Below are 12,565 nucleotides of genomic sequence, written 5' to 3' on the forward strand. Positions count from 1 at the left end.
CGTCTTAATTGAGTCTTATGTCTAGATAGGATAGATCAGGACACAGAAATCTAGAAAGTGTGAAATTAGATGTTATTCCGCTTGAAATGACACTAGGTCATTTCAAGCGAAATCAGAAGTATTATTATTCCGCTTGAACATACATGAGAGGTTTCGCTTGAGTGTGTTTGAAGCGAAATCAGAGGTTCCGCTTGAAGCTGTTTCAAGCGAAATCAGGTGCATTATATATAGGTAGTGTGTTGTGTCATTTGGATCGGAATCTGATCATTAGTTCTGAGTCGAGGTGCTGTTTGTTTGTCATTTGAACGTGTAAAAGCTCAGGATTTCAGTAATAGAAAAGAATTGAAAAGGAACAAGCTGTTTGACATTGTTTGCATTGATTCCGCCTTTGTAAATGATGATGAACTACTCAACTTGACTGTTTAGGGTCACCGGAACGATCCAACAAGTGGTATCAGAGCTCAGGACGAGGAGTTCATACCAATTCAGCTCGATTTTACCGGATTCTCACACTTCTACACCTTCTTTTCTGATTTGAACGATATTTTACGGTCAAAATGGCCTGATTTTGACATATATCAAGCGAAACATTGTGTTAACCAATCCCTGAGAGTTTTGGACCTTAATTCAAACAATTTCTAACAAAATTGATAGATTCCGCTTGAGATTTATTCGAATTTGCTGATGTCATCATCTTATTCCGCTTGAAATACTAGTGTAAATTCAAGCGAAACCAGATTAAAATCGTATTCCGCTTGAAAATATTGTGTGATTTCATTTGAAAACAGGTTTCGCTTGAAAGTTCAAGCGAAATAAGAGATTTCGCTTGAAAAAGTCTTATTCCGCTTTAAAAGCTGATTCCGCTTGAAAAGCTATTTCGCTTAAAAAGCTGATTCCGCTTGAATTTGTTGTTTTTCAAAATTTCAAAAATTTTTTAAGTGTTTGTTGATTGTTTCAGTTACGTGAAAAATGGATGAATTCATGAATCCTTTTAGTGATATGTATGCCTTTGCTGGAAACTCTGGAGATGATACTTCTAGCAACACCAATGAGAACACTCGAATGCGAAGAAAACTTTGTCGGATGCTTTAGGTGTGGAAAGTGCATACGGAACATATAACAAACCGCCAAAGTTGATGGCGATCAAAAAGTACAGTCGGTGGGCCAAGAAATTTGAAGAATGGTTAAAGGCATTTGCGTATCCCAGCTGGAAAAGTCTAAAGAATGGATACAGTGATGGTGGGCAAAATAGTGAAAATTTGACAGCAACTGAAGATATAGAGAGTTTTGTTGCCGAGCAAAAGTGCATCACATTGCTGTTTCAGTCTGTTAGAGAAGATATAATATCTTTGATCGAGTATAATAATGCTAAAGATCTTTGGAAGAAGTTAGAAGTGAAATGCTTGGGAAGTGCTGAAATAGTAAAAAACAAAAAGAAACTTTTGAGAAAAGAGTTTGATTTATTCAGTTGTCTAAAAAATGACTCTGTTTCTAAAATGATTGAGAGCTTCGGGCACTTGAAGTTGGAGCTGGCGAGACACGGGATTGTATATTCTCAAGAAGATTTAGTCGACAAATTGTTTGACTCGTTGCCAGATGAGATGGATTGGCAATACTTTGCATTAATGTTGAAGAATACTATCAAGCCGCCAGAAGTGTTGACTGTTGATTTGTTGATTGAAAGACTGGAGAGTCACGAGCTAGAGATAAAGAAATCATTTAAAGTCAATCATTCTTCATATCAGCAGAATTTTGATTTGTATTATCCAAAAAGTATGATTCCCAAGAATACATCCCCCAAGACAGCTTTCTCTGCTGAAAATTCCAACACATCTAGCAAAGAGAGTTCAAGCAGTGGATTTCACAGTGGTTCTTCATCAACTTCAAACCAATCAGCTGCAAAGAACTTTTTTCAATGCAACATCGCTGTGGATTTAAAGAACGCTCAAAACTTCAGCGAGGAATCTGCAAAGCAGCAGATGGTTTTCTTAGCTTCTGTGTTAGAGTCATATGAGAGTCTTGTGGCAGGCAAAATAGGCAACACCAACCTAACAAAAGAAGACTACGATCAAATAGACCCGGAAGAGATGGAATTGATCGACATAAGGTGGTGTATGGCCAGTGCAGTGAGAAGGGCACAACGTTTCATGGAGATTATAGGAAGAAAGTCTATTGGTGGACCATCTACCAAGTTAGGCTTTGACAAGTCAAAAGTGACCTGTTTCATGTGTAAACAGAAAGGTCATTTTAAAAGAGAGTGCCGAAATGCTTATGCTGATGATTCTGAAATTCCGTTTAAACAAGATTATTACAAGAGAGCGATTTATCATCAGAATAAATCAGAACTGTTAAGAATGAAGCAGCTTGAGGATACATCCAAAGAAAAATCCAGAGCTCTTGTTGTGATTCATGACGATGAAGGTTTTGACTGGAGCGAGTTATTACCAGAAGAGGATGCGGTTGGATATGCTTTTATGGCAAAGACTATTGAACCTGTTCCTTTTAAGGACAACGGAAATGAAGAAGAGAAGTATGTCAACAGAAAGATGAAAGCTCAAAACAGAATGATCAGAATATCTGGTATATACACTGAAGCAAAAAGAGCGAAGAGATGGGATCCAGACAGAGAATGTTATCTTGACCCCATGGGAAACATTGCTATTGATTCCAGAACCCTCGATCTTGAAACCATAATTCAACAAATTGCTGAAGAAGAAGAGGGTTGGCAGAGAAAATGGTGGGGAGGTGGAGAAGAAAAAGAGAAAGAAAAAGAGAAAGAAAAAGAGGAAAAGTCGAAGAAGATAGATGATGGGATCATTGACATGTCACAAGAGTGGAACGCTGAAAATTTGGGAAAGATGGCTGACAAGGTGCTGGCTGCTAAGGAACTTGAGGTAGACTCTAAGTCTGTATCTGAGTCTAAAAGCTAGGTCAGTTCAAATGCGTCAACATGTGAGTCAGGTAAGAAAATCAAAGGTGACAGTGACTGCAAAAATTGCATCAAAAAGTGCAATGTTTGTAGTACACTCACTTATCTCAGTGGTAAGAAAGTTGAAGATCTGACTAGTAGAGTCAGAAGTGTGGAAGATCAGATCCTTAGTCGTGATAAAATGTTGAAAGCTTCAAACGACAGATTAAAAGAATTAACTGAAAAAATTGAAAATGATAAAATTGACAAAGAAAAAGTTAGGAAAGAAAATGAGAAGTTAGTTCTTGAAAATCTCAGATTTCAGAAAAATTTGAGAAGCTTAAATGAACGGTTAAAGATGCTGATGAAAGAAATGGTAAGACAACTAAGGAAAATAATCATCTGTCGGGAGTTCTTTGGGTAAAAGAAGAGTTAATCAACCAGCAACTGGATGAAATTGCAAAATTGAAGCTTAAATTTCAAGAAGCTGAAATTGAAAATGAACGAATCCAGTTGAAACTAAAAAGTTACAACTCCGCAAGCTTTGTTTTGCAACACATTGTTCCCAAACCCAGATTCTGAGGGGGAGCAAATCCAGATTTCTAGTCAAACAAACCCAGTCAGTGAACAAGATGCAAATCAGAATGTTACTAATCTGGAAGGCGAGGTAGATGTTCCAGGCGAGGTGATGCCAAGAACTCTTTTATACCATCCAGAGGAGCTGATCATTGGAGAACTACAATCAGGCGTTCGCACTAGACGTCAAATTGACCAAGGACTTACTTGTTTTTATTCTACAGTAGCACCTTTACAAACTGAGTTTTCACTAAGTTGTTTTATTTCGCAGATCGAACCGTGAACATACAAAGAGGCGCTAACTGAAGATTCTTGGGTCAATGCTATGCAAGAAGAGTTGAGTCAATTTGAGAAGTTGGGAGTGTGGAAGTTGGTAGACTTGGCTGATGGTCACAGGAAGATCAACACCAAGTGGGTGTTTAAGTGTAAGAGAGACGATCGAGGGGTTATTATTAGAAACAAAGCTCGACTCGTAGTCCAGGGTTTTAGTCAACAGGAGGGTATAGATTTCACTGAAGTATATGCTCCTGTGGCTCGACTAGAAGCAATCAGAATCTTCCTTGCATTTGCATATTGGAAAAACTTCAAAGTTTATCAGTTAGATGTTAAATCGGCGTTTCTCTACGGGAAGGTAAAAGAGGAGGTATATGTCGGACAGCCACCGGGCTTTACCGATCCAATCCACAAAGACAAGGTTTACTTGCTGGACAAAGCGCTGTATGGTTTACACTAGGCCCCGAGAGCTTGGTACGAGACATTGTCTCAACACCTACTAGCCAACAGCTTCATTTGTGGAAAAGTGGATGCCACTCTCTTCACCAAAGAGGTTGACGGACATCTTCTGATAGTTCAGATATACGTGGATGACATCATATTTAGGTCTACAAATGAGAATTTGTGCAAAGATTTTGAACAAGTTATGAAGCAAAAATTCGAAATGTCGTCAATGGGGGAGATGAAATTCTTTTTAGGTCTTCAAGTTGATCAACTACCTGAGGGAATTTTCATTCATCAGACGAAGTACGTTCATGATATTCTAGAGAAATTTGGGATGTCAGGTTCTACTCCAGCGTCAACCCCGTTAGCAACAAATCATGGGATACACCCAGATCTCACCGGAGACAGGGTAGATGAAACGCTTTATCGTTCCATGGTTGGTTCGTTGATGTACTTAACTGCTTCAAGACCCGATATCATGTACCCAACGTGCCTCGCAGCAAGATTTCAATTTAACCCGAGAGCTTCGCACATGATTATTGTGAAGAGGATATTACGCTACCTAAAGGGAACTCCATCATTGGGGTTGTGGTATCCTAGAAAAGGCGATTTCACGCTCGAAGGGTATTCCGACTCAGATTTCGGATGCTGCAAAGTCAATGCAAAATCAACCACAGCGGGATGCCAGTTCTTTGGACCTCGTTTGGTTACCTGGCAGTGTAAGAAGCAAACCTCTGTGGCTCTATCCACATGTGAAGTAGAGTATGTATCTGCTAGTAGTTGCTGCTCTCAGATCTTGTGGATCCAGCAACAGATGCACGACTACGGTTTGCAGTTTCTTAACACACCTCTCTTTGTTGATAATGAGGCCGCAATAAATATAATGAAAAATCCAGTACATCACACTAAAACTAAACACATAGAAATTCGTCATCACTTCATCCGAGATTGCTTCGAGAAGAAGTTGATACGAATTGAGAAAATCCACACTAACAATCAGAAAGCTGATTTACATACCAAAGCTTTTGAAAAAACACGTTTTAAATATCTTTTAAAACTAAATGGTATGATGCTTTTCTCGGTGTCGGATGGAATTATTGGCGTTGATGAAGGTACTGTTGTAGATGACGATGAGAAACACTATGCAATGGTTTGTCGATTTTTACTTGTTTTGTTATTTAGGGGGAGTAAATATTTTTAGAAAAATCCAAAAACAGTAAAAAATTCAAAAATCCAAAAACAGTAAAAAATTCAAATTCCAAAAACAATAGAAAGCTGAAAAAGAGCTTGTGTAAAAAGGGAAAATGATAGTACATTGGCTTGACAGTTACGGTACGCTAAAGATTTGTAAAGTTTAAAAAGCGTTAAACAGTCTCGCTGATGATGTGTCGATAGGTTTTTGCACATTTAGTAGGTTTGTTCGGGATATAAACATAAAAAAATCAAACTTGCTTATTTCGTGGGGAACACTACTTGGATCTATAGGTAACCCCTGAAATCTCATTTGAAAGGTCCCTCTTTCTGAAATACTAGGTCTTTATACTCAATGATATATGGTGTATTATTCCGGGACTTCTGCTGAATGGAAGTTCTGACCTAGTCCCCGAATAATACTTTCTGCATTGCTTGAAACATAGCTCACCCTCAGCATAAAAAATGATGAAACATTGAAAAATGCTAATCATGTGCTGTTGAAACAAAAGATCCTCTAAAGGGGACACACCTAAAGTCGAACCGTCATCTCTTTGCTGAACGGAAGTTCTGATCTGAGCTCTCACGGTTTCGCATCTAACCCCTTACAGATATCATTTGTGGTATACTCACCTGTAAGACTGAATATTGGGATCTGGATATGGGAGTATATTCAAGAGGTGGGACATATGAATGAGTTTAAGTTCTTAATTCACCTAATCCGTATCCTGAACAGATTGAAAATTGTGTGAAAATTTAAGTGGATCAGCATATCGACAATCTAAGTGAATTGTTTAATTCTGAGTATGTAATTAAAGCTTAATGGTACTAGTGACTTTTCTGATAGCTGATATGATTCCCTAACACGCTCACCAAAAATATGTTTGTAAATAGTTTACTTTCATTGCATTCTATTTCTGTATTTTTTTAGTTTAGAAACTATATTGAAAATCCAAAAAGATTTTTTCATTTCTGCTTTATTTACCGACAAACCAAAGTAGAGAGTTGATTGTGAAATTCTCAGAGTTGAAGCAAATGCAGGAAGTTTCTGGACTGGAGGATGAGGAGAGCTTATCTTGATAAAATCTGATTGATGAAAAGTCAAAAACAAGTTCATTAACTTGATACTTGTAATTTTCCGAAAATGTTTGAAAATACTTGAACAAAAATCAGTTTGTTTTGTCATAAAATCAACCAAGGTCATTAAATTGGACTTGGTAGATGAAATTGAGTAATCAGGGTCATTAACTTGGACCTGAATACTTGAGTGGATTTCTAAAACGGATGAACAGTTTATAGAAGTTTAAATGTGGAAAGTTTGTAATGTTAGATGTTAGAGTAACAGGAATCAAAATCCCCATGGAATTGGAAATATCAAAGTTTGAGCCAGATCATGATCCTAGATCCCAGCTGATTGAGAGGGGGAGTCTGTGAAAGGGGGAGTCAGAATTTTGGATCAACACTCAAAGGGGAGATTGAAGATTAGAGATTGAAGATTGGAGATTGAAGATTAGAGATTGAAGATTAAAGATTGAAGATTGAAGAAAGCTTCTACAATGTGAAGACAATTTGGAAAGAGACAAAGACTGAAGATTCAACGCCGAAGACTTCGTCAACATCTAAGGGGGAGTCTGGTAATATTTTTAGAAAAATCCAAAAACAGTAAAAAATTCAAAAATCCAAAAACAGTAAAAAATTCAAATTCCAAAAACAATAGAAAACTGAAAAAGAGCTTGTTTAAAAAGGGAAAATGATAGTACATTGGCTTGACAGTTACGGTACGCTAAAGATTTGTAAAGTTTAAAAAGCGTTAAACAGTCTCGCTGATGATGTGTCGATAGGTTTTAGCACATTTAGTAGGTTTGTTCGGGATATAAACATAAAAAATTCAAACTTGCTTATTTCGTGGGGAACACTACTTGGATATATAGGTAACCCCTGAAATCTCGTTTGAAAGGTCCCTCTTTCTGAAATACTAGGTCTTTATACTCAGTGATATCTGGGGTATTATTCCGGGACTTCTGCTGAATGGAAGTTCTGACCTAGTCCCCGAATAATACTTTCTGCATTGCTTGAAACATAGCTCACCCTCAGCATAAAAAATGATGAAACATTGAAAAATGCTAATCATGTGCTATTGAAACAAAAGATCCTCTAAAGGGGACACACCTAAAGTCGAACTGTCATCTCTCTGCTGAACAGAAGTTCTGACCTGAGCTCTCACGGTTTCGCATCTAACCCCTTACAGATATCATCTGTGGTATACTCACCTGTAAGACTGAATATTGGGATCTGGATACGGGAGTATATTCAAGTGGTGGGACACATGAATGAGTTTAAGTTCTCAATTCACCTAATCCGTATCCTGAACAGATTGAAAATTGTGTGAAAATTTAAGTGGATCAGCATATCGACAATCTAAGTGAATTGTTTAATTCTGAGTATGTAATTGAAGCTTAACGGTACTAGTGACTTGTCTGATAGCTGATATGATTCCCTAACACGCTCACCAAACTATGTTTGTAAATAGTTTACTTTCATTGCATTCTATTTCTGTATTTTTTTTAGTTTAGAAACTATATTGAAAATCCAAAAAGATTTTTTCATTTCTGCTTTATTTTCCGACAAACCAAAGTAGAGAGTTGATCGTTAAATTCTCAGAGTTGAAGCAAATGTAGGAAGTTTCTGGACTGGAGGATGAGGAGAGCTTATCTTGATAAAATCTGGTTGATGAAAAGTGAAAAAAAAAAGTTCATTAACTTGATACTTGTAATTTTCAGAAAATGTTTGAAAATACTTGAACAAAAATCAGTTTGTTTTGTCATAAAATCAACCAAGGTCATTAAATTGGACTTGGTAGATGAAATTGAGTAATCAGGGTCATTAACTTGGACCTGAATACTTGAGTGGATTTCTAACACTGATGAACAGTTTATAGAAGTTTAAATGTGAAAAGTTTGTAATGTTAGATGTTAGAGTAATAGGAATCAAAATCCCCATGGAATTGAAAATATCAAAGTTTGAGCCAGATCATGATCCTAGATCCCAACTGATTGAGAGGGGGAGTCTATGAAAGGGGGAGTCAGAATTTTGGATCAACACTCAAAGGGGAGATTGAAGATTAGAGATTGAAGGTTGGAGATTGAAGATTAGAGATTGAAGATTAAAGATTGAAGATTGAGGAAAGCTTTTACAATGTGAAGACAATTTGGAAAGAGACAAAGACTGAAGACTCGATGCCGAAGACTTCGTCAACATCCAAGGGGGAGTCTGTTGGTGCATCTAGTGTCTGTTAACTTCGTCTTAATAGAGTCTTATGTCTAGATAGGATAGATCAGGACACGAAAATCTAGAAAGTGTGAAATTAGATGTTATTCCGCATGAAATGACACTAGGTCATTTCTAGCGAAATCAGAAGTATTATTATTCCACTTGAACATACATGAGAGGTTTCGCTTGAGTGTGTTTGAAGCGAAATCAGAGGTTCCGCTTGAAGCTGTTTCAAGCGAAATCAGGTGCATTATAAATAGGTAGTGTGTTGTGTCATTTGGAGCGGAATCTGATCATTAGTTCTGAGTCGAGGTGCTGTCCGTTTGTCATTTGAACGTGTAAAAGCTCAGGATTTCAGTAATAGAAAAGAATTGAAAAGGAACAAGCTATTTGACATTGTTTGCATTGATTCCGCCTTTATAAATGATGATGAACTACTCAACTTGACTGTTTAGGGTCACCGGAACGATCCAACAATCTTTCTTATCTTCATCATCATCTTCCTCATCATCATTTACATCATCAATTTCAACATCAACATCAAATACACCAGAAACTGAAGATATGGGACAAGGATTTTGAATAGGTGATTCAGAAGCTATTGACAGAACGATTGCTCTTTCAGTTACTTCACTAACACCTTCAACTTGAATACCTTTACCCTTGTTCTTCATTTCTGCTTCAATTTCAGCCTTACGACGTGCTCTGACTTCTTCAACCTCAATTTCTTCAAATTGTTGTTCGATTGGCTTTCCGATCAATTTCTCTAACACTTTCCGCATCATGTATGCCTCATGTTCTTTCATTGCATTATTGGCTTCCATTTCTTTGTTCTTTAACTTGAAATATTCATTCTGCTCATCTCTGCGAGCTTTTTCCTCTTCCAACTCTGAATTTTAACTTTCATAATATCAATCTCAGCTTGATCAGCTTCAACCTTTTTCAACAGTGAGGAATTTTCAGATTCAACTGTTTTTACACGCTTTTCTAGCTTCTTTTCACGATCTACCAATTTCTTATTCTCAACTAATACTTCTTCTACCTTCTGTTGCAGCTTCTTCACAAGCTCATCGTTCACAAAACTGAAATCTCCAATATCTTCAAGACCAATATTCTCAGGAACACGTGGAAAATCCTTGAAACCAGAAGAACAAGGAGTGGTTTGTACTTGTGATTGTGTGGTTGGAGGTGTTTGTAGAATATGTTGTAAGGTGATAACAGGTTGTTCATGTGTAGGTGTAGAGATACGGGGTTGTGGTGATGAATGTGGTGGTGATGGTTGTTGTGGTGGTGATTGATGTGGTGATGGTTGTTGTTGTGGTGTAGGTTGTTTTGGTGGTGTAGGTTGTTTTGGTGGAGTAGGTTGCTTTGATTTTGATGCACGTTTAGGATTCAACTTGATTGTCAACTTTCGAGCAGCTGGAGATTGAACACGTTTCCTTGCATTAGACTTCTTCCTACCCTCAGACGGTGGTGTTTGAACCTCTTTTTGAACATGCTCTGGAGATGGAATGTACAAATCATCATCTTTTTCCTCTCTCCTTTTTTCTCTTTAACTGTTTTCTCTTTCTATATCAGCCCTAATTCTTTTCAAACGTTCATTTTCATCAATCTCTGATTCAGATGAGCTTGATGAACTTTTCTCTTCATTGTCACCTTCCTCACCAGTTGCTTTATCTGCTTCAAAACTTTCATTAAGAGCTTTCAATAATCGTTCAGATTCTGGGGATAAACGAACTTGATCTCTTTCAGTATCTGCTTCAGTTTCATCTTCCTCTGGTTCATCGACCAGCATAGTCTCAACTACTTTCTTTTTACGCTTCATTTTAGGTTGTGAAGATGAACCTTCTTCTACTTGAACTTTAGGAGTTGTCTTTCTACTCCTTTTCTTCTTTTCTTCTTTCAAAAACCACTCATTTCGAGTTTCTTTGAAATCTGCTAACTTTGTAAGTTCATCAGCTGCACTCGGTTCTTTCATCTCTTTATCATTTCTCCATCTCTGATGATCAACTGGATCTGGATCTTTGTAATTAGCATCTTTGATGAATCCAAAGAATCCTGCCTTTGTTTTTGATTCTGGATGATTTTTGTGATACCTGGATAATACAATCAACGTCTCATTATCCATATGATACAATGCCAACAAATCATTACTTTCATCTTTCTCTAAATCCGGATAAGCATGATCAAGAATCATTTGTACAAATCTTGGATAAATCCAGGTTTTGCTGCCAGAAGTAATGTTCTCCTTCATGTAATGGAAGATGATTCTTGAAAAATTATACTTTTTGTTCAACCCAAATGCAGTAACCATGTTCATCTGATAGTCTCGCATCACATCATAACCACCCTTTCTGTGACTGAGAGCGTGAACAATTGAATGAATGAAAAACTTGTAAGGCTTTGAAAAACACGACTTCAAATAATTTGCACTGGAGGACCATTATAACCCATCCTCAACATACATCCCTTAACCATTCTTTCTGGAAACTTCGTCGGGGAATTTTCATCATCAGGAAAATCTAACACTTCACGGACGAGTTGTTCAGTAATGACAATCTCTTTGTCTTTTCCATTCAAGCTAACAATCGAAGTAATTACTTTACTGTCTTTATCATACTTGGCATTTTTCAAGAAACGTTCAATATGGGACTTGAAAACATTATGTTGATTTGTCAAGGCCTTTTGAATAGGTAATCTCTTCAGGAATTCCAGAATCCCCTTGAATACCTCCATCTTTGGAAGCTTTTCATCATAAACACAACAGATGTTGTGTAAAGGATCAAACTGCACAATCAAAGCCTGAAAAATTCAACAGAAACACAATGTTAAACACTTAGAATAATTTTCAAAACAAACCATCATTCACACGAAATGGCTATTCAAGCGAAATGATCATTTCATGCGGTATGACATTTCAAACGAAATGAGCAGTTTCAAACGGAATGATTGTTTGAAACGAAATGGGGTTTTGAAACGAAATGGCTTGTTTGAAGCGAAATGACTGTTTGAAACGAAATGATGTCTGAAGCGAAATGGCCATTTCGTTTGAATCATTAACATTAACCAATGTGTCATTTCATACGAAATGACTTATCATTTCGTTTGAAATCTGATTCTCGTTTCGTTTGAACAGACATGATTTTTCAAATGTTTTCAATCTGTTTTGATGATGAAATTGAAACCCTAGGTTTATTCTACAATGAATTCCGAGTTCAAGGGTGTGTTTATTTTTCATTTTCGACCACAAATAAACCCTAGATCTAAGTTCAAACTTCCAGTTCTATCGTTTTCATATGAAATCGATCAAATTGAAAATCTAAATCAGATCTACAACACATTCCGAGTACACAGATATGATTATCGTTCATTTTAGACCGTTTAACAACCCTAGATCTAAGATTCATGTTCTGTTTTTCGACGTTCATACGAAATCAGATAAATCTGGGTCAAATCAAACTCAATCTCACCTTTCCCATGATCTAAGTTGTGTAAACCAACTTAAATATGGATTACGAGCAACAGATTAACAAGAATCAGGCTAGAAACGATGAACTCAGTGATTTCGTCTGTAATCGCCTTGACAGGGTATGTTTGAAGCAAAATGGAACAACTGATTGATTCAAGCGAAATGAGACCCCTATTTATAGACATGTCCATTTCGTGCGAAATGGACATTGAGGCAGTGTGACAACTTCAAGCGAAATGAAGTTTGAAGCGAAATGGCCATTCCGTACGAAAAGGTCATTTCGTTTGAACTCTCAATTTTTCAAAACTTTCAACTTTTTTGACGGATTTTTGACTTTTTACCATCACACCCAGTTAACTAAGTCCAAGTTAATTACCTTGGTCAACTGTTCAGTCTACCAAGTCCAAGTTAATGACCCTGGCTGACCAATTTAT

The 12,565-nt window shown here is 37.1% G+C and overlaps 1 protein-coding gene across 1 annotated transcript; it reads right to left on the reverse strand.

Moving 5' to 3' along the window:
• Window positions 1-9,497: 9,497 nt before the first annotated feature.
• On the reverse strand, window positions 9,498-10,976 carry LOC110928402 (bromodomain-containing protein 4-like). The gene is made up of 2 exons (XM_022171420.1): window positions 10,259-10,976; window positions 9,498-10,162 (listed from the first exon to the last, which is right to left on the reverse strand). The coding sequence occupies exons 1-2, from the start codon at window positions 10,974-10,976 to the stop codon at window positions 9,498-9,500; spliced, it is 1,383 nt and encodes a 460-aa protein (XP_022027112.1).
• Window positions 10,977-12,565: the final 1,589 nt, after the last annotated feature.

Source organism: Helianthus annuus, chromosome 1, assembly GCF_002127325.2.
Source record: "Helianthus annuus cultivar XRQ/B chromosome 1, HanXRQr2.0-SUNRISE, whole genome shotgun sequence".
Classification (NCBI taxonomy): domain Eukaryota; kingdom Viridiplantae; phylum Streptophyta; class Magnoliopsida; order Asterales; family Asteraceae; genus Helianthus; species Helianthus annuus.

Coding starts and splice junctions, on each gene's coding strand:
- LOC110928402 (XM_022171420.1), bottom strand. CDS start 10,976: ATGGTTACTGCATTTGGGTTGAACAAAAAGTATAATTTTTCAAGAATC. Junction 10,163..10,258: donor AGAGATTGATGAAAATGAAC/GTTTGAAAAGAA, acceptor TTCCATCTCCAG/AGCATGTTCAAAAAGAGGTT.